General features: G+C 46.6%; 1 protein-coding gene across 3 annotated transcripts; it reads right to left on the bottom strand.

The window, feature by feature from the left end:
* Nucleotides 1-2,000: 2,000 nt before the first annotated feature.
* IGSF1 (immunoglobulin superfamily member 1) lies at nucleotides 2,001-17,810 on the bottom strand. Of its 3 annotated transcripts, none has more exons than XM_069464430.1 (20): nucleotides 17,718-17,810; nucleotides 15,241-15,375; nucleotides 15,066-15,092; nucleotides 14,395-14,676; nucleotides 13,791-14,078; nucleotides 11,612-11,896; nucleotides 10,987-11,280; nucleotides 10,230-10,508; nucleotides 9,785-9,905; nucleotides 7,806-7,876; nucleotides 7,678-7,725; nucleotides 7,005-7,295; nucleotides 6,424-6,702; nucleotides 5,520-5,807; nucleotides 4,453-4,740; nucleotides 3,973-4,260; nucleotides 3,495-3,782; nucleotides 3,096-3,374; nucleotides 2,563-2,686; nucleotides 2,001-2,415 (listed from the first exon to the last, which is right to left on the bottom strand). In XM_069464430.1, exons 2-20 carry the CDS (start codon nucleotides 15,275-15,277, stop codon nucleotides 2,280-2,282), a joined length of 3,993 nt encoding a protein of 1,330 aa, XP_069320531.1. In that variant the 5' UTR covers nucleotides 15,278-15,375; nucleotides 17,718-17,810; the 3' UTR covers nucleotides 2,001-2,279. The 3 variants fall into 3 exon arrangements, with proteins under 3 accessions (XP_069320531.1, XP_069320532.1, XP_069320533.1); XM_069464431.1 differs by having other exon boundaries at nucleotides 7,678-7,710; XM_069464432.1 differs by lacking the exon at nucleotides 15,066-15,092 and having other exon boundaries at nucleotides 7,678-7,710.
* Between the last annotated feature and the right edge of the window lie 1,072 nt (nucleotides 17,811-18,882).

Raw genomic sequence — 18,882 nt, 5'->3', positions numbered from 1 at the left:
AGGTTAAAAAAACATACCATGTGGAGAATTGTCAGTAACAAGCTACATTTGCATTATAAATAGATATTTAATTCACTGAGATAGTTTGTGACGACTTTTGCATTATAAATAGATACTTAAATTCATTGAGATAGCTCTGACAGCAAGTAGGAAAGTTAAATACCAAAGCCATTCTTTGTCTTTAAGTATTTCACAGTTAATTGACAACTATATTTTCCTTCTAAAACATGTAGAACTTGGCTCTCTAAGTGGAAGAACAGTATATGTGAGTGTTTTTAGAAAGCCAACTAACGGTCCAGTGTCACAATATTTCTCACTATTTGTTTCTCACTGAAAGCTTTATCAGAATTTCCTCTGATTGCATGAGTATCACTGTTTGAATCCTCTTGGCATAGGAAACTCCAGGTTCCATCACTGGATTTCATGAAATTCTTTTCCTGTCATGTTTGTCTCATCTTCATCCTGCTTTTCTAACCCAGAGGCTTCTCGAAATTTCAGTCCTTGGCCCTCTGCTCTTTTCTTCCCATTTCTCTTTCCCTTGGTGAACAGCTAAAACAATTAAGTGATCACTTGCTAACTTGTTCCACCATTAGCTCCACCATTAGCCTTGACAATATACACTTTGGAATACCCGAAGATGGGAAAACCGAATCAGACCTGATCAAAGGACTTTTATCCTAAAACCAAGGATCAAGGACGGGCCTCCTTCCAGTTGGAAATGTACAGCTTTATTGAGGGTTAGGGATGGAGAGTTTGAGGGCAGAAAGTGGTGTTCAGCAGAAAGCAACAATTAGGTTTGGCTAAATTCAAAAGTAAAAGCACTTTTGAATTGCAATTTTTAGAAACACCATGAGAAATTAGTATAAGCAACTAATAGAATTTCATCAAATGGAAATCAGAGTGGGCCTTTGTACTTCTGCATTCCAAAGAGCTTAATACAAATTAGTCTATAATATTCAGAGTGTTTCATTATGTAAAGATTAAGGGAAATGGGATGTATTTTTTTCATTAACTTGCTGGGTAAACAGGCTTTCTAATGCAAGAATATGGGAGCTGCTTTTTAAACTTTACCATAATCAGGGATAAATAACACACTGAGTGCTGTACCCTTGTACATTGTTCTATTGAACAATGTTAGTTTAGAATTAAACAGTGCCAGGAAGCAAGGGGCTTTAGAGTCAGATTTGAAGGGGTCATGACCTCCTCTAGGACCTGTAGGTCAATTCTTCTGAGATCTTAAACAAGGTTCAAGGAACTAGGTTATCCTCTCTCCCCCCGCCTCCACCCCCATAACAAATGGCCTACTGTGTATTGAATTCCCACCTGTGCTAATCCAGGGAGAAAAGTCAGGGGCTGAGAATGAGAGCCAGCCCCCATTTAGGGTCTTGGGAGGGGACACTGGCAGATCCCCTGTTCCAAACCACTCACTTCACCTGCTTACTCGCTCCCTGAGATCCCACCACTACAGGCCCATTCCTTTGGGAAAACAGGGCTCTCTTTAGGGAGGGGCAAAGTAGCAGCTTTGATCAATCATTCATACTTAAGAGTGAATTAATTTACACCCTGTGATTGCTAGGTAAGGGCCACAGAGCACGCTTTGCCAGTTTCAAAGCTCTGTAGAGGGCCAATCCTGCTGTTTGAAAGTAGGTATACTATGGGACCTAAAAGTAGCAAGATGAAAAGGATGTAAATTTGGTGTTTGTCCTCCTCGGGGTCAACTTGGAGAGAGCATTGCCATTCATTCATTCATTCAGTCAGTCAGTCAATAATGGGATGGAAGGCCAAAAGGACATTCTGTTCAGTGACCACATGTCAAACCAAATTGGGAAATAGCTATTTTGGAGCCCTCTCTCTTCCCCGACCCCATCCTTGAACTCTTTTCTCTGTATTAGTAGCCCTGTGCTCTCTTATTCTGCCTTAGAGGTCAGGTCCAATATACCATTTCTGCTAAGGTGTTAGTGAACAACAGACCAATAGAAGACCACTGCCATAGTTATTGCAGCTAAATAGTGAATACTCTTTATTTAGAAGAACACATTTTTTAATAGAATTTCATGCAACAGAAAATCAGTACAGTGAGAAGTTACAGGGGTGGGGAACCTCTCTTAGGGAAATACCTCACCCTGGTAGAGCTCTCAACTCCCAGAATTCCCTTGATCCAGCTCAGGTGAATAAAGACCAAGGAGCGGTAGATGGGGCTGATTTCTAGGGTAACGAGTTGGATTTACAGATCTCTGAGGGTAAAAGAGAGGAGAGGAAAGCTCTTGTAAAGGAGATTATTACACTGGGACTGGCAGTTCCACAGAGATCCCTTGAGAGGTTGAAGAGGGAGAGTTGGTGGTGGTGCCTGCTTCTCCTTCTTGGTTACACTCTTCCAGGGCTATGGTCTGGTCTCTTCCGTCTGTCTCCGAGCCCCTGTGTAAAGAAAAAGACATGACTAAGGGAGAATCCAGAACCTGAAGACAAGTTGTGTGGTGGGGCTCAGATGCTAGGGGGGCATTTGGATCATTGTTTTTCCAGCAGCACTCGGTTCACAGAAGGAGGCTGAGATGAGGCATTTACCTGGTTCGGAGTCGAGGCCACTTTTTCCACTCTATGGCCAGCACCACACCCAAGGCTACAATAACCACCACGATCAGGGTACTTCGGACAATGTTCCCCACGGTACACTCCTGAGCAGCAGGCCCTGGGGTGATAAAAGAGCAGAAGCCAAAGCCACAGAGGTTAGCATGTGTATGTTCTCCTTGTTCTCGTGGTGCACCCTCACTTTGGCCTCTTCCAGGGTTTGTGAGGGAGCCATGTGTCAAGACTGCAGAGGGGTGGTCTGTGGCAGAGCCTGTGCTGAGGCAGAAGCAGCCCTTATTTCCTTGGGGGAAAGGGACCTTGAAAGAATACCACTCACTATCTTGAAATGAATCTGAGTGAGGTCCCACCTCCTCACCATCCTTAGGAAAAAGATGACACAGTTGAGGTCTTTGACTCTAAAGCCTGTCCCCTCTTGATGTGGGCTTTCTCCATGGGGGCTGTCTCCATGGGGACTCTCCCTGGAATACTGGGTGTGTCATGCCAGCACCATGGAGGGATTATACTCTTACCTGCTTCCCCCACCAGCTCCAGGGAATCACTAGGCTCTGACCAGATATCAGGGTGGGCCTGGAGTCGGTAGCTGCAGCTATAGTTTCCAATGCCTTTTCCTTCTGAGTTGTTGATGACAAAGTCTCCATCCTCTGAGAACTGCTGAGGTGCTTCTTCTCCATCATGTTCTAGGACAAATTCAACACCTGGCAGGGGTCCTCGGCACTGAAGGGTGATGTCCTTCCCTAGCTTGAACACGGTGCTGGGCCAGGCTGCCAGAGAGGGTTTAGGGGGCTTATCTGCAACCAGCAAGGATGCAGAGTTAGAAGAAGTGGCCACAAATCCAGCCCTTTACCCCCTTATTGCTAAGTGCTAAAAACAACCCAATCTAGACTCTTACTGAAGTCTCCAGGACTTACCAGTCACCCAGATCTCCAGGGAGTCACTGTGATTTGACGCTTTAAAGGGATCAGAGGCCAAATAATAAACACAACTATAGATCCCAGAATCTTCATTTCTCACCGCTGGCATCCGGAAGTCAGCCCTGTACCCTCTTGGTCTCTGTTTCTTTAAGGGTTCTTGAGTCCCCTCCTTCAACAGGACAAATGTTGAGTCTAGAAATTCTCCTTGACACTGAAAAGTCATATTTTCTCCAGGGACCACCATGGGACCAGGCTGGGCTAATAGGCTGGGTTTGGGGAGTAAGCCTGGAAGAAATTAATTCCTGGTCAGAGAGAAGAGGTCACTTTCCAGCACATCACCCCCAGAATCCCTGTTCAGTAAAGAGGCAAGACTATTGCTTGCCTCGCCTTGAGCTCTTTGTAAACTATCTCCCATGAACCAGTCTATTCCCACCTTTCTACATTTCCATGCCCCTTCCAAAGCATCTTCCTTTACCTGTGACTATGAGTTCCACGGTGTTGCTAGGCTGTATCTTGAGAGGGCTGGTCCAGTTAGGGTGGTAGCAGCAGCTGTAACGCCCAATGCTAGCACTGGATATATTGGTGATGGGGAATGCCCCATCATTACTGGTGGGTCCCCAGCGCTGTGGAGAAGTGGCATCTGCTTCTTTGTGCAGAATGTATCGCACTCCACGGAGTGGCCCTTGGCACCAGAGAGTAACGTTCTCCCCCATGGGAATCACAGAACTGGGCTCAGGAAACAACCGTGGCTTGGGTAATGTATCTGGAAAGAAATCAAAGATGTAATGTGGTGAGTATGGGAACTTATAGCTCCCTGAATTAACCCTTTATCTTTCTCCTCTTGGACACAACAGTTTCCCTTCATGGCCTAGCCTAGCTTTCCAGGAGGAATTACCCTCCCCTAACCCTTACTCCAACGGTTTCTATCCCAACCCCGTGTCTTGTTTGTTCTTACCAGTCACCAAGATCATAAGGGGCGTACTGAGATATGACCCTCTATTTAACATGGTCGTCTCATAGTAGATACAGCTATAGTTCCCAGAGTCCTCTGCTCCGACGTTGTGGAGGAGGAAGTCAGCTGAGTTCCCCGAGACACTCTGGAACTGTATGGGAACCTGTGTTCCCTCCTGTAGGAGGGCGAACCTCATGCCCTGGAAAGTCCCTTGGCAGTGCAGGGTCACATTCTTCCCAGGAAATACCAGGGGACCTGGCTTTACCAGGAGAGTGGGTTTAGGGTAGAATTCTGAAATTAAAGAGGTCACAGCATTAGAGAAGCCCATCCCACATTGTGCAAATAGCTTTTTTAGTGTTATTATAAGAAACAATATATGTTTATTGTAGAAAATTAGAAAATATGGAAAAAAACCTAACAGAGAAAACATAATTCTACCACTCAAAGATAATTCTTCTTTATATTTCTTTGCCATATATCCTTTCTATATATGCCCATGTCCATGTAGCTATAGCTGTTTGCATAATTGAGACTCAGTGGAGTATGCACAGTCTTAGAGTCTGATGTTGTTTTACTTAACTTTATATTGTAAATGTTTTCCTATGACATTAAACAGCGTTTGAAAACTGTCATTTGTAATGGCTGCATAATATGCAGCTGTCATTTCAAGGTCTTCTCCCTTTCTCTGACGGCCATCCAGCCCACCAATCTCTGACAGCCTAGCTAAAGAAAAAGTGGACATTGAGCCTAAAGTTCAAGGTCAAGCCACAAAAAGATTTCAGAAATAGGGCAGCGAGCTGAGCTCCTGGGATTGGACACCCCCATCTGCCTTGCTTATTTCTCCAGAAGGGAACTGCTTGCCTCCCTCCTCTTCTTTGTCTCTTTTGCCTGCAATAATAACACAAGCAGCTGTCCTACATAGACTATTCACCATGTGCCAGCTACTGTCCTAAGCACTTTCTCAGTTTCTTTTAGAAGGAGTACTTCTTCCTTCTCCACTGACAGCCCTTCCTTCCATCCACTGTCCCAGGGTTGGCACCACGTTTACCTGGATTTTCCCCCCTCCTAACCTGTCACCACGAGCTCCACAAGGTCGCTGAACTCAGACCAGACAACAAAGTCAAAATAGCGGCAGCTGTAATTCCCTCCATCACCGATGCCCACCGACATGATCAGAAAGTGAGCTTCACTGGGCCCCGGTCTTGTCCAAGACTTGTCACTGGATGCTATTTCATTTCCATCTTTGTAAACAATAAAGGTCATGTGATGGTAGGGGGTGGAGCAATTGAAAGTCACTCGGGAACCAGGGGTGACCACGGGGCTGCCCAATGTATTGAAGAAGGGCTTGGGGTACATTTCTAGAAGGCAAAAACCAAAACACAACATAAAACCAAATTAAGGAAAAAAAAGAAAGAAAGAAAATATGGCAAATATTTGTTCTAGGAAGCGGCTCTGCTTTCTATACTATTTCATTCAGAAGTAAGTGCATTTAAAAATCAACAGAAATCCACTTTGCAGATAGACTTCTCACACAGAGACCCCCCACCCCCAGCCCTCACCACCTCCAAGTCCTTGCTGTCATCAGGGCAAGCAATGGGGGCTAGCAAAAAGAATGAATTTTCCTTGGGGTTCTTCTGGCTCTCTGAGCCTCAGTTTGCCCTTTTGGACAAGGGGTTGGGGAACTGGTACCTGTTCCACCTCTCTTGAAGAGTTCCTCTATAGCTAAATGAGATAATTGATGTGAAAATAATTAGAAAAATTAAATCACCCTCCACAAACTCAAGCTATTAATAACAATTATGGCTATTAATATCGTGCAGCCAGAGGCCCTGGCACTCCCAGTGCCACGCCTGCCTGGCTCTAAGATTGGACACAGGCTCCTAGGACCAGCAGCAAAGTTTGCTGTGGGGAAAGGAGTGTTCGACCCAGGGCTTTGCTTCCCCCTCCTTCCTCACACAACCTTCTCAGCTCTACCTTGTATGACAAGCTCCAGGGGCTCACTGGGCTCAGACCACTTGAAGGGGTGCTTTTCAGTGTGAGTGCGGCAGCTATAATTGCCTCCGTCTTTATCCTCCACTCTTTGGATTGTAAAGAGGGCTTCTCTCCCAAGGGCACCAAGTTGCTGGATAGGTTCCTGTTTTCCCTCCTTATACAGAGCAAACCCCAAGCCTGCCAGCCATCCTTTGCACAGGATTTGCAGTTCCTGGCCCAGGATTGGGAGAGAAGCAGAAATGACAGGTTTGGGGAGGATGTCTGGAAAACAAAATGGGGTGGAAAAGGAGTCAGAAGTTTGGAGGTGCCCAGATGTGACACTTGGTGTCACTTTGTCAGCAGATAAAGAAATCCACTCTGGGCTGGCCCTTGGCTCTTCCTGTCAGTCTCTTCTCATTCTCTTCCCCACTCCCACCCCCATTTCAGTGCCCCTCCTTGCCTCCATGCAGCACAAGCCCCTTGGGCTCCGGGTCTCTCTGTGTTGCTCCCCCACTCCCAGGAACAGTTTTGGAGTCCCAGGGGCACTGGGGATCCCTCTGGGAGGACCCTCCCCATTTTCTTACCTGTCCCCACCAGCTCAAGTGCCTCACTGGGCTCTGACACAGCCATCTCCTCCCATGAATGGCAGTGGTAGCTCCCGGCATGACTCTGGGTCAGGGCGCCAAGGGGGAAGGCAGCCCGGACTTGCTCTGTAGCCGGGCGAGTTGCGATCCACCCAGTCCCGTCCTTCAGCAACACAAACTCCTTAGTTGAACCAGAAGGGCTTCTGCACCAGAGGGTTAAGTTCTTCCACGGGGCCAGAGGGAAGTTGGTCTCTGCCCACATCTCAGGCTTAGGGGTTGGCAAAATTATTTCTAGAAACAGCAGAATTAATGAAGCCATCCTCCGACCTCTCTCCCCCACCCCCTCTCTTTGCCCTTGAACCTCCTACCCAGATTACACTGCCCACCTCCCCTTTCAACCCAAATCCAAACCCTTTCCTTCCTTCCTCAGGTGCTGGGGAAAGGGGAAGCTGATGTGTCAGCTGAGCCTCAGAAAAGTGCAGAAGCTTGGGGGAAAATTTGCAGGCAGAAAGGCAGAGTTGGAGGCTGCATTTTGCCAGCAGCTTTAGCAAGTGCCCCTTCCTGGCTGTCCTTCCCTCCCAACCAGTCACTCCCTGGCCACTGACACTGACACTCTGTAGTTATTTCAGATCTGCAGGGAGGAATGTCCCAGTCTGGAGCAGGAAAAACTCACCAGTCTCTTCTACCAATTCCCCATTGCACAGTCCTGCAAAAGAAATTGCTGCCAGGGCTCGGCCCCATCCCCCACAGGACTTCACCCCGGCCTTCTGCCCAGGCCCCTTCCCCACCCCCTGTACTCACCACAGCAGAGAAGGGCCGTGACTATGAAGAGCATGGTGACCCCTTGAGCTGTTCCCAGCAACCAGGCTTCTCTAGCGAGACCAGAAAAGAGATGAGAGGAGTTGCTGGGATTAGGGGGAGGGCAGAAAGAAGGGGGCGGCAATTTATGTCATTGGCTTACTCACTACCCAATAGGGACTGGATATAGTCAGGATAATGGGATATAATCTTTTCTGACATCAATGACTTTTCTTTTTGAGGGCCTCATCACCTACAAACTTCTTGCTCTTTCATGACCCACGTGCCCTCCCACCCCAACCCCCTCCCCAGCCTATATCATATATCAGCTCCCCATGGCCCCTGGTTAGGCTGTTACTGGAATTGAGATGTCAGATGTAAAAATGCTTTAGTATTATCTCCAGCTTTCAGAACCCCTGGAGCTCAGTGTGATCGGCAGCTCTGGGTGGTGGGTGTGGGGGTGGAGGCAGAAACCTGGAGTATTTCTCCGTCATCAAGTTTAAGTTTGGAAGCAGTTGTTATTATGGCAGTATTGGTCCTCAGACAGACCTGCCACACCTGCCTTTGTTATGGAAGGGTTGCCTAGGCAGCTGTGATGAATTACTAGAAGATTGTCGGTGCTGAGCTAAGCTTGTCAGAGAGTGGGATCCCTCTCCCCCCACCTAGATTATGACTAGAAATGTGCAGCAGCTTTGGGTTATTGGCCCTGTACAATTAGATGATAGGAAGCCAAAATCCATTTGACATTTTTTACTTAGCAAACACTGACTCTCCTTCCTGATCAGAAAAACGTGTGTTTTCAAGCTGCTTTCTCTGAAATCTGGTTTCTGATCTTATCCTTTGTTGCAGTGGTCCTGGGCTGGGGTCAGGCACTTCAAGCTACATTTTTTTCTAACCCTTGGCTTGGAGGTTACCTTAATGTGTATGGGACTCAGGACAGATACTGGGAAGAACTAGAACTTGACCCCCACTGAAACTTTTTGAAAACTCAAAGTGTGGTGGTTTTTGCAGAAGACTTAGGTGGCTCCCTTCTGGTTGCCCAAGCATTCTGTCCCTCAGATCCCAGTGGAAAACACAGACACACATAATCATAATCATCATACATTGTGTATTGAATACTTCTAGACACACAAAAGTCCACAATCACAGTGTGGGGTGGGGTACAGCCAGAAGCAGGGGATTGGGGAAAGTAGGTAAGGTGTTCAGGAGCTGAGGTCCCCACCAGGTTGGGAGCTGTCATTTCTCTTCTCATTCCCAAGTGGAGTAGTCTGAGCACAAGCCATGGGGATCAGAGAGGTGGGTGGCCCAGAGGACACCAAAGGATCAAAGGAAAAGGTAGGAGAATCTTTTTGGCTTGCTAGTTTGTGGGTCAGAGGAAATAGTCTGATTCCCTGACCCCGTCCATCGCCTCATCAGATGCTCATCCAGGTTAAGACTATATTCCCAGAATGCTCTGCACAGGCAGTTGGAGGCCAGAGTGGCAGAGAGACTGGTTTCTAAGGCAACAAGTATGGACCACAAATCTCTTTAGCCCTTGAGAGATAGGAGTAAAGGGTGAAAAGTTGGGATGGGAGCTGGGTAACAATTTGGGAGACAGGACAGCATGGCTTCTTGCAAGAGAAAAAGTACAGACCAAGTTAACAGGAAAGACATCAACCATTTCTGAGGGGCAGGGTACTTTGGGGAGAGATTTAGACACCCTTCTTGGGGGGGATGTCAGTGAATACAGTTCTGATTACTTCTCCAGTCTGTAAGAATTATGCACTTCTCCACCCTCTGGCTTGGGTGGTGACCCTTCTGTGAGGTGAAAGAGAAATATCGGAGGTGAGAAAGTCTTGTCTCCTAAGCCCAGAACGTGGGAGGTATATAGGGTGTGCCCCTGCGGCTTGTCTCCACCCGGGTATGACCCATTTTTGAGACTCTGGGGGAGCATGGACCCAGGTATGTTGGGGAACAGGGGGGGACTGGGACACGACAGTTACCTGATTCGGAGTCTCTGACACTTCCACTTTATCCACAGCACTACAAACATCAAGGCAACAAACTGCATGAATAGGGACAACCTGATAGCTTCATTCAGGATGTAATTCCAGGTGAGAAAGCCTGTGGCCAGAAAAGACCAGAAGCTGGGGCCTTGATGGAGACAGGGGCAGGTAAATACATTCATTGAGGGAGGAGGAGCTGGTTACTGAGAGTGGTTATATTGGGAAGAGGAGCAGAAGTGGCTTTCCTTTTCATGGAGAATGGGAGCCTTGAAAATATCCTGCTCACTATCTTTAGGTGATTATGAGACAACTCCAAGGGAAAGGTGCCCAAACCCAAGGGCCCTGACTTCCAAGCCCCTGACCCCCCTTCCCATCTTTCTGGGCACTGCTCTGGGATGGCTAGGGACTGGCAGGGCATTCCTACGAAGATTTATCCTCTCACCTGCTGGTCCCATCAACTTCAGAGGCTCACTGCGATGTGACCAGATGTTAGGATGTGCCCCTACGCGATAGCTGCAACTGTAGGTCCCTGTGCCTTTCCCATCAACGTTACTGATGATGAAGTCTCCATCCACTGAGAATTTTTGGAATGTTGCCCTTTCTTCCCATTCCAGAGAAAATTCAAGCACTGGATGAGATGCTCGGCATTGAAGGGTGATGGACTTACCCAGCTTGAACACAGTACTAGGCCAAGCTGACAGGGAGGGTTTGGGAGGCTTATCTGAAACCAATTCAGAAAAAAAGAGTTAGAAGTGAACTTAAATCTAGTAACTCCTCCCCCATCAAATGTTTCTCAGCTCCCCATTTGGTCTCCTCTTCTGTTCCACTTCTACTTGATCAATGGCTTCAAAATTTGACTGTTCATTAGAATTCCTTTGCCCACTCCTTGGTGCTCTATAGACTTCTGGCTCCCTACTTTTAATAAGGAATACCTCATACCTGTAAGCTTCCTCTGGCCTGAAGGAAAATAAGATTTCCAGGGGTCAATGGGGCTGGGCCATGCTGAGAGATAGGGCTTGAAGAATTCTGGGAGAGGAGGTCCCTAAAGTTTTTGGAGAAAGTTCTACATAATACTCCTAGTGTTTTTTTCCTTGGCTCATAGCTCCAAGAGGGTACAAGTCCACTAGCTCCTTCTAATAACACTGTAATGATGATAAAAAATAAACAGGTTGATGATAAAAACAGCTGTTAGCACTTGCCTACAACCAAAAGCTCCACGGAGTTGTGTGATGCCATCCTAATGGAGGTCTTCCAGGTGAGATGATAGCGGCAGCTATAGATGCCAGAATCACTGTTAGTGACATTGTTGAGAAGGAATGACTCGTTGTTATTGATGCTGGTGGCATCCAAGAACTGAAGTGGTTTGTCTTCTCCTTTCTTATAGAGTGAAAGCCCTACTCCATCCATTGGTCCTCGACACCGCAGGCTTATGTTCTGACCCACTTGGACCACGGGATTGGGCCGAGCAAGTAGCCAGGTCTTGGGGAAAGTGTCTAGAACGAGACCCAAAATATAAAAGACTAATCATGTGACATCTCCTTCCCACTACTTCAGATTCTTTTCCTCCACTTCCTCCAGTCCAATCTTGGAAAATCCCTACCTAAGCCCAGTTGTATATATTCTACTCCCTTCTCCACTGTTGGCCCTGGCGGCATGAATAGGTTATGCAGGAGGCCCAGAGGGAGTTTTATGTCATTAGCCCCTAATACAGGTTTCGTGGCATACCCCTCTCTTAATACTTAGCCCCTAATATAGGTTTCATGGCACACCCCTCTCTTAATCCTTGGCCCCTAATATGGGTTTTGTGGCACACCCCTCTCTTACCGGTGACCCAGATTTTCAGGACATCACTAAGGAGCGAACCCCTGTATGACCCATCATAGTAAAAGCAGAGGTAATGTCCAGTATCTTGGATCTTCAAGGACCGAAAGAAGAAATATGCCTCATTTTTTATTGGCTTCTTGTGGTAAAAGGAGTTCTCCAAGTCTTCAAGCCTCATTAGAGCAAAGGTCATTCCATAGATTGGCCCTTGGCACCTGAGACTCAGGCTTTCTCCAGGTGCCATGATGGGACCAGGATAGGCTGTCAAAGTTGGTTTGGGGTAGAGTCCTAGAAAGGGAAGAAACCCTGAAGTTAGAGGTAGGATGAGTCTTTCCTATTGTTTTCTGTTTTTATTTTCCTAGTTTCTTTGTACAAGAAGCAATAGCTGAAGTTACCATCTCCTTCTTCTCCCTTCCTTGGATCTCTGCCTCCTCTAGGATATAATTGAGGGTGGATTCACTTATGCCCCTGCCCTCTCTCCAGACTCTTTCAGCTCCACTGAGCTATAAACAAATGTAGGGTTGTGTCTCAGTGGAATATCTACATCCATAATTCCCTGTATCTTTAGGTCCCTGAAATGCCAAATGTAGTTCTTCCAACCACCAGAAAAACCAAATCTCTGAAAATGTCTTTGTTGACCATGAATACTACTGCAATATTAAGGTGAGCTTTTACATACATTAAGCTCACCTAAGACCCTACTTCCAACATGAACTCGGAAGAAGCCAATAAGAAGGGTTTGGCCAGAAAGTCTGCAATCCAAAGAAATCTCTGTTAATGGGCAACACCCTCATTTCCATGGTTTGTTCCCCCAAGGAGACTGTACTACAAAAGTAAAGGCAAACTTCACCCTCCATACCACTCCTTCTTACCCCCACCCCATCCCAGGTACACACACCCATCTATTATGGAAGGATCAGCTCTGTTGTATGTTCACTGAGCATTTAAGATGCATCAGGCATCATGTAGGTCTAGGGGTATGTGAGTAAAGAAGACACAGTTCCTGGTAGCAAAAAGCTCATGGACTAGTGGGGGCTACTGGTGAACAGGTAACTATGAAAGTATGTGTTAGTGGAACCTATGCTGAAAGGGCATGTGTACAACAGACATTTATACACACAGTTCAAACAGACAGTCCTTTGTGTTTTGATCCTCAAGAAAAAGCTATACTAATAAAATTAATATCTACCCTTTATTGAGAACTTATATGCCAGGCACTGTACATATGTTATATTTAGGCAAACCCTCACAACAACCCTGTGAGGTAGGCATTTTTATTATACCAATTTTGCAGATAAGGAAACTGAGGCACAGAGAGGAATTATACAGTTGGTCAGATAGATACTATTATCCCATTTTTGGAGTGGAGGAAACAAAAGCACAGAGAGGTAAAGTGACTTGCTCAAGATCACACAGGGAGGCAGTGTCAGAGGTGGAACTAAAGACCAGGATTACTGCTTCTAAGTCCAGGGTACTCTCTGGGGAAAGCCCCACAATTCTCCCCAAGCCTATTTAGCTTGATGGAGGGACTAAAGCAAATGTGGCCAATTTCATCTAAAGATCTCCAGGCCTTGGGGGGCAGTTGAGGCTAGGGTGTGTCTGGCATTTGACATTTTGGGGAGCCTTTTTCTGTGTTGAGAAGTTGATGCTGCCTTACTACTGATCTAGGACAAAAGTAATTTATAAAGCCATTTCTAAAATATGAGCTATCACTTTTTTAATCATTTGTTTTGTTTTCACTCACCAGCACTAGCAATTCATTCTATTTTCCACATTTAAAAATAATAATCACAAATAAAATACACTTAGAATTTTTAAAATCTATTTATAAGACTGTGGTGGCAGTGCCTGACACATATTTAGGTGCTCAATAAATATTGGTTGAATGAATGCATGAATGCATGATATTCAACAAGTAGAGAACAACAAAGCTGTGATGAGCTAAAGCTGCTGGACAGTTATCTGGGCTCACTCAATAGCCAAATGATTGACTCCCATGCCTTTGCCTTGTAGCATGTACAATGTTAATTTGTTTTTCAGTAAAATGTCAAATGACTTGAGCTCATAGGCCTTGCAAGGTGTAGGAACTGGGTGAGGAAAGTAAAATCAGAAACCCTGGCTCAACCAGCCATGATCCCTGGGACAACAATTGCCAGACGCCAGCAGCCACGGCGACACCCACCTGCTACAACCAGCTTCAGGGGGTTGCTGGGTTCTGACCACAGGGTGGGGAGCATCTGGATATGAGTGCGACAGATGTACACCCCTTCATCCTCAGGTGTCATGTTGTCAATGGAGAATATGGCCATTGTTCCGGTTGGGACTTGGTAATCCACGGGTTCTGCATATCCCTCTTTAAACAGCATGAACACCAAATCCTGCAGCCAGCCATGGCAGAGGATGTTAACATTACATCCAGGAAGAGGGGGGGTCTCAGCTTGGATCCAGAAGATGGGCTTGGGCAGCTGGCCTGGAAAGAAAGAATGCACTGGAATTAGGTAGAGCAAAGATAGTGTTGCCTAGGGAGCAGCAGAGAAGAGCTCTACTTTAAATGGGGCTTCCCTGTAAGATTCTTGTTTGCCACCCCTCCTTCTGCCATCTCTGTTCCAGAGTCTGCATCCTCACTGTGCATTGCTTAAAACAGAGTAGGCACTTATTTACTAACTGTGGAATGCACACATGCATGCATTTGAGGTAAATGGATTAAACAAACCCTGCCCTAGAAAGTCAAGTTTGAATCCCAGAAGCTGGAGTTTATTCTTGAATATCTATCTGTGTCTTCTTACCTGGTGCCTCCAACTCTAGAACTTTACTGGGTTTTGACCATCCTGTCTCCTTCCAGTAGCAGCACCTGTAAAGTCCTATATTGGACTCAGTAAGGGCACCTATGGGGAATGAAACTTGGAAGGTCTTGTAGGAAGGGCGGATCCAGGTCATCTGTGTCTTATCCTTCAGCAGCAGGAACTTGCTTGAAATCCGAGAGGGGCTTCGGCACCACAGTGTGATGTTCTCCCAAGGGGCCTGGGGGTAGTTGGACTCTATCCACAGCTCCGGTTGTTGTTCCATCACTGTCATTCCCAAAGATCACAAAGACGTGAGCAGTCTAGCCCTCTCCCTCCCACAGTGTGTGCCATAATGTCCCTTAAAATTAGCCCCAACCCAGATTCCTCCTTTTGCCTTCCCCTGGGGACAGGAATATCTGCTCATGTGGGGTGTGGGATGGGAACCCCAGTATATTTGTTCAAGGAATCCAGATGAGTCGAGGAATAAGGTGCAAGTCTAGATTGCTTTCTGTCTGAGATAAAGCTCTTCACTATTTCAAAGGAAACCAAGTCCTGAAGTGTTAAGGCTCTGATTCCCAACCAGCCTAATCTGTCTTTGGGATCTCAAGGTAATTATGTCCTGGCTCTTGGATCTTTTAGGAAGGAAGGTACCTGAGGGGGCAGGACTCACTTACCTATCGATGTCATACCCAGACTCAGCCCTGAAAAGAGAGATTTGGTAAAGGAGAGCTCCCTCGTTGTCCCCACCCTGCCCTTAAACCTCAATACTTCTCTCTCCCTCCCCAACGTACCCACTCATAGACATACTTATTACAGAGTAACTTGCCCCTCACCCCATATTGTACTCACAAATGCAAAAGAGCAAGACAGTGAATGTCTGCTGCATGGTGTCCCCTTCCCCTGGTCTGTTCCAGGTCACAGGGCCTCTGGTGCTCGATGTGCTCACAGTCTTGAAAGGTTTTTCTCCTCAGCAGGTGGTGGGATCTAAAATCAGAACTGCTTTTACTCAGGGGACTTGTCCTGCTCCTTAAAATTTAGTTTAGATCACTAAACTGCACTTGACAACCCTACATTCCACTCCCTCACAGGCAGGCAGAGTATTCCTAGGTCACCTGTTACTTTTTCTCCTTGCCTCTTATCCTCACTTCCCCATCCTCCCACCCAAAGTCTTTGCTAGTATCTAAGACATCAGATTTCTTAAAACGTCTATTTGTTCCTGGGATCTCAGAGGCCCAGAAGCCAGCCTAATACAAGTCTGCTGAAGGCCCATGAGATGGGGGAGATGGGAGGTGCAGAGAGTCACCTTTTCAGATTCTTTACTCTGATACACACACACACACACACACGCACACAGATTCCTCCAACAACCTAGCAAAGGAGGCATTAATACCATCCTCATTTTTCCAATGAGGAAACTGAGGCATAGAGAGGATATATAATTTGTCCAAAATCAAGAGATATTAAATATTAGAGCCAAAATGCAAATCCATGTTTAACTCCAAGGCCTATGATCTAAAACTGCTATTTAACCCCTCTGGCGCCCCTCCTCAGCCTCCCTCACCCCTCGCATTTCATCCCATGGAGACCGTCCCTTCTATGGAATGCTTCAGATCCAATATGACTCTCATTATTATTGTTTACCCCTAAAAGCTCAATAACCCCATCTCAAGCAGTTGTTGGGAAATCAAGCTGCTTAAGCTAATTAATATAAGGTGTAAATGATTCATTGGCTGCCTGTAACATCTAAGCAGTTTTGTTCATTGCCCCTAAGGAAAATGGAATTGTTTGAATTTCAAGGAATATGACAAAGATACTTGAGCTCAGGGAGGCCTTCTGGTTTTCCCAGGAGTCACTATTGACCATAGGCCCTGCATATGCATAAGGTAGACCCCTGAGCTTTCGTGCCTCTCCCCTCTCCCACCAGAGTAACCTTTTACCAAGGGAATGTGTGTCCCCACTGCACAATCTTGAGCTAATTCTCCTCCACCAACTCTCTATTCAGAGTCTGAGGTCCTGGCTGACCCAAGCTGCTTAATCTTAGCTCACTAGAGTAGGGTAGAGGAAGCTTCCAGAACAGAGAAAGGTATTGAGTTTACATTTCTAGACTGATCCTACTCATCCTCTAAGTTGCTCCAGTACTAACACTGGGCAGGATGGAGGAGTAGGAAAAGGGGAAGATTCATTTTGAAAACATCTGGGCTGTAGGAACCAAGTGGACAGTGAGAGATTCAAGGAGGCACAGCTCCATTTTTCATTTCTCACTTTGCATTGAAGGATGCTCAATTTATCCTCTCTGAACTTTTCTTATCTGTAAAGTGAGGGAATAATGTCTACCTAACTATTGGTGTGTTGGATTAGAGATAACATATGTACAGTGCCAGGCACACAGTGAAAATTTCATTTTAAAAAGGTGCTTATTTTTTCTTCTTTCCAAAGGGACATCAAACTGGTGTAGGACTCTAAAGACGCTTTTTTCATCTCAGCCCCCACTCCTCTCAGGGCCAGGCCAAGGCTTGGATGCCACCCTGTTGCTTTGTTCCCCTGGGCTTTGGACCAGGATTTATTGGGGGAAGCAAGGTTTTACTGCCAAGGGAAAGGTTCAACCTGGGATTCTACCAAGGAAATGCCATCTGAGGTTCCAGCCTTGCCACTTGGACCCCCAAGCAACCGTCTTTGCCTCCCGGGGGCTTGAGTGGAGTCAGGGAAGCTGGGCTTCTCAGCATGGCTCACCCCTCCTCAATCACTAAGGAAACTGTACCATTTATATCCAGCCAAAATGATGAATCTTATGCCCTGGGAACATGAGAACAGCCCCAAGCTGCAGGTTAATTCACCACGCCCTTTTTTGGCCTTTCACCCCACCCTAACCCCTACCCTTAACTTCGGCTATCTAGCCATTTAGCCCTCCCCTTCTACTCCACCCCAAACACTTTCCCCACCTTTAGGCAGCGCCGCAGTGCTTTTGAGGGTGACATACCCGAAATGTCTAATGGCTCGCCCCTGCATAGCTTTGAGGGCTCCAGGAATCAAAGGGGTTAGGTTCGGCGGGGTGCCTGGTACATCCTCCACCGAGGGTTTGGAGGGAAGACTGAGACGGAAAAGGGAAGCTATCTACAGTGCCCAGAGATTCTCAGCGAGGCAGGTCTGGGATCCGGGGAGGAAAGGAAAAAGGCAGAGATGAGAAGGGTGGGGGGACAGACTGGGGAGCAGTTTGATTTACAGCAATTAATTACAGCAGAAAGACCCTTTCGGGGTTTTGTTTAGGATCTGGTGGCCAGTATTTAATCTTCAGCCACTGAACTATGCGCTCATTTGCAGGTACTTACGGTAGTTGAAGGCCCGCTCCGATGTTGGAGATTCTCCAGTGAGCTCCTCCAGATGCAGCAAACTGACCGGCATGAGAAGAGCTGTCTAAGGACAGCCTCTCGGGCTCTGAGTCCCGCCTCCGGCTCTCCCCCGCCTGCCTGTCGGCCCGCCCCAAGCTCCTCCCCTCCCTCCGCCGGGCTCTAGGAGCCCACCTACACCAACTCTGCCTGGCACCTGCAGTCCGATGACGACTGGGATTTCTACGCCCCTCCCAGCTCCCCGCCTCTCTCCCAGTTCCCTGCAGAGGTGGCTGGAGCCAAATTCAGGCCCCTGCGGGGCACCTCGCCTGTCGCTCAGAGTTTCATTGGGTCACCATATTCTGGAGGGGAGAAGTCCAGCTCTTAAGACAGCCGAAGCCGTAGATCCTCCTCTCCAGCTCCCCAATGCCTTTAAAGGGTTGCCAGAATTTCCTCTGCCTATTTAACGCCCCATTAATGTGTAAACGTCACCATCATCATGGTTTAAATGCCTACTATGTACCCCTGGGCCCTGGGACAGCTATTATTTCTAATTTTCGTAGCAATTCTACTAGATAAGTGTTACTTCCCTCAGTTTTACAGATGAGGAAACTGAAGCTCAGAGAGGGTTCAGTAACTTGGACAGCCATCACAGACCAGCTAAAGCCCAGGCTTTAGAGACATACAAATTTAAATTTCAGTCCAGGTTCTACATTCAATAGCTGGGTGACCTCAAGCAAGTGAATTAAACTCTCTGAGTCCTGGCTTCCCCATCTATAAAATAAAGAAAACAGCAGAACCTATTTCACAGGGCTGCAATGGGGTAATGCAGGTAAAACTCATGGCTACAGCAGTCCTGGTACATAGTAGGTGCTCAATAAATGGTAGCTACTGCCACTGTTACTACCATTATTACTACTAGTAGTATTAATCTGTAAAGCCTTCCCCAGCTGCCTTAGGGTAACATGATTTTGATAATATAGAGCAACTTTCACAAATGTTGACCACGAAAGACTTTAAAATGACAATGTGTAGCTAAGACACTAATCAAAGCTCTTGACATATAATATGTAATGGGATTAAAGTATGACATCCAATGGACTCATAGACCAACTGATAAGAAATATCAATATCACAGACCAATTGGTTAAGAAATAGCCAAATATTT

This window comes from Eulemur rufifrons, chromosome 30 (genome assembly GCF_041146395.1).
Source record: "Eulemur rufifrons isolate Redbay chromosome 30, OSU_ERuf_1, whole genome shotgun sequence".
NCBI lineage: Eukaryota > Metazoa > Chordata > Mammalia > Primates > Lemuridae > Eulemur > Eulemur rufifrons.
The sequence above is the reverse complement of the archived record's forward strand: the minus strand, read 5'-3'. Positions and strand labels throughout refer to the sequence as shown.

What these genes read in the sequence shown, in the direction of transcription:
- IGSF1 (XM_069464430.1), bottom strand. Translation starts at nt 15,277, where the DNA reads ATGCAGCAGACATTCACTGTCTTGCTCTTTTGCATTT. An exon ending in TGTCTTGCTCTTTTGCATTT is followed by an intron (nt 15,093 to 15,240) that starts GTGAGTACAATA and finishes CTCTCTTTTCAG; the next exon opens with GGCTGAGTCTGGGTATGACA. An exon ending in CCTGGAGATCTGGGTGACTG is followed by an intron (nt 3,375 to 3,494) that starts GTAAGTCCTGGA and finishes TGCTGGTTGCAG; the next exon opens with ATAAGCCCCCTAAACCCTCT.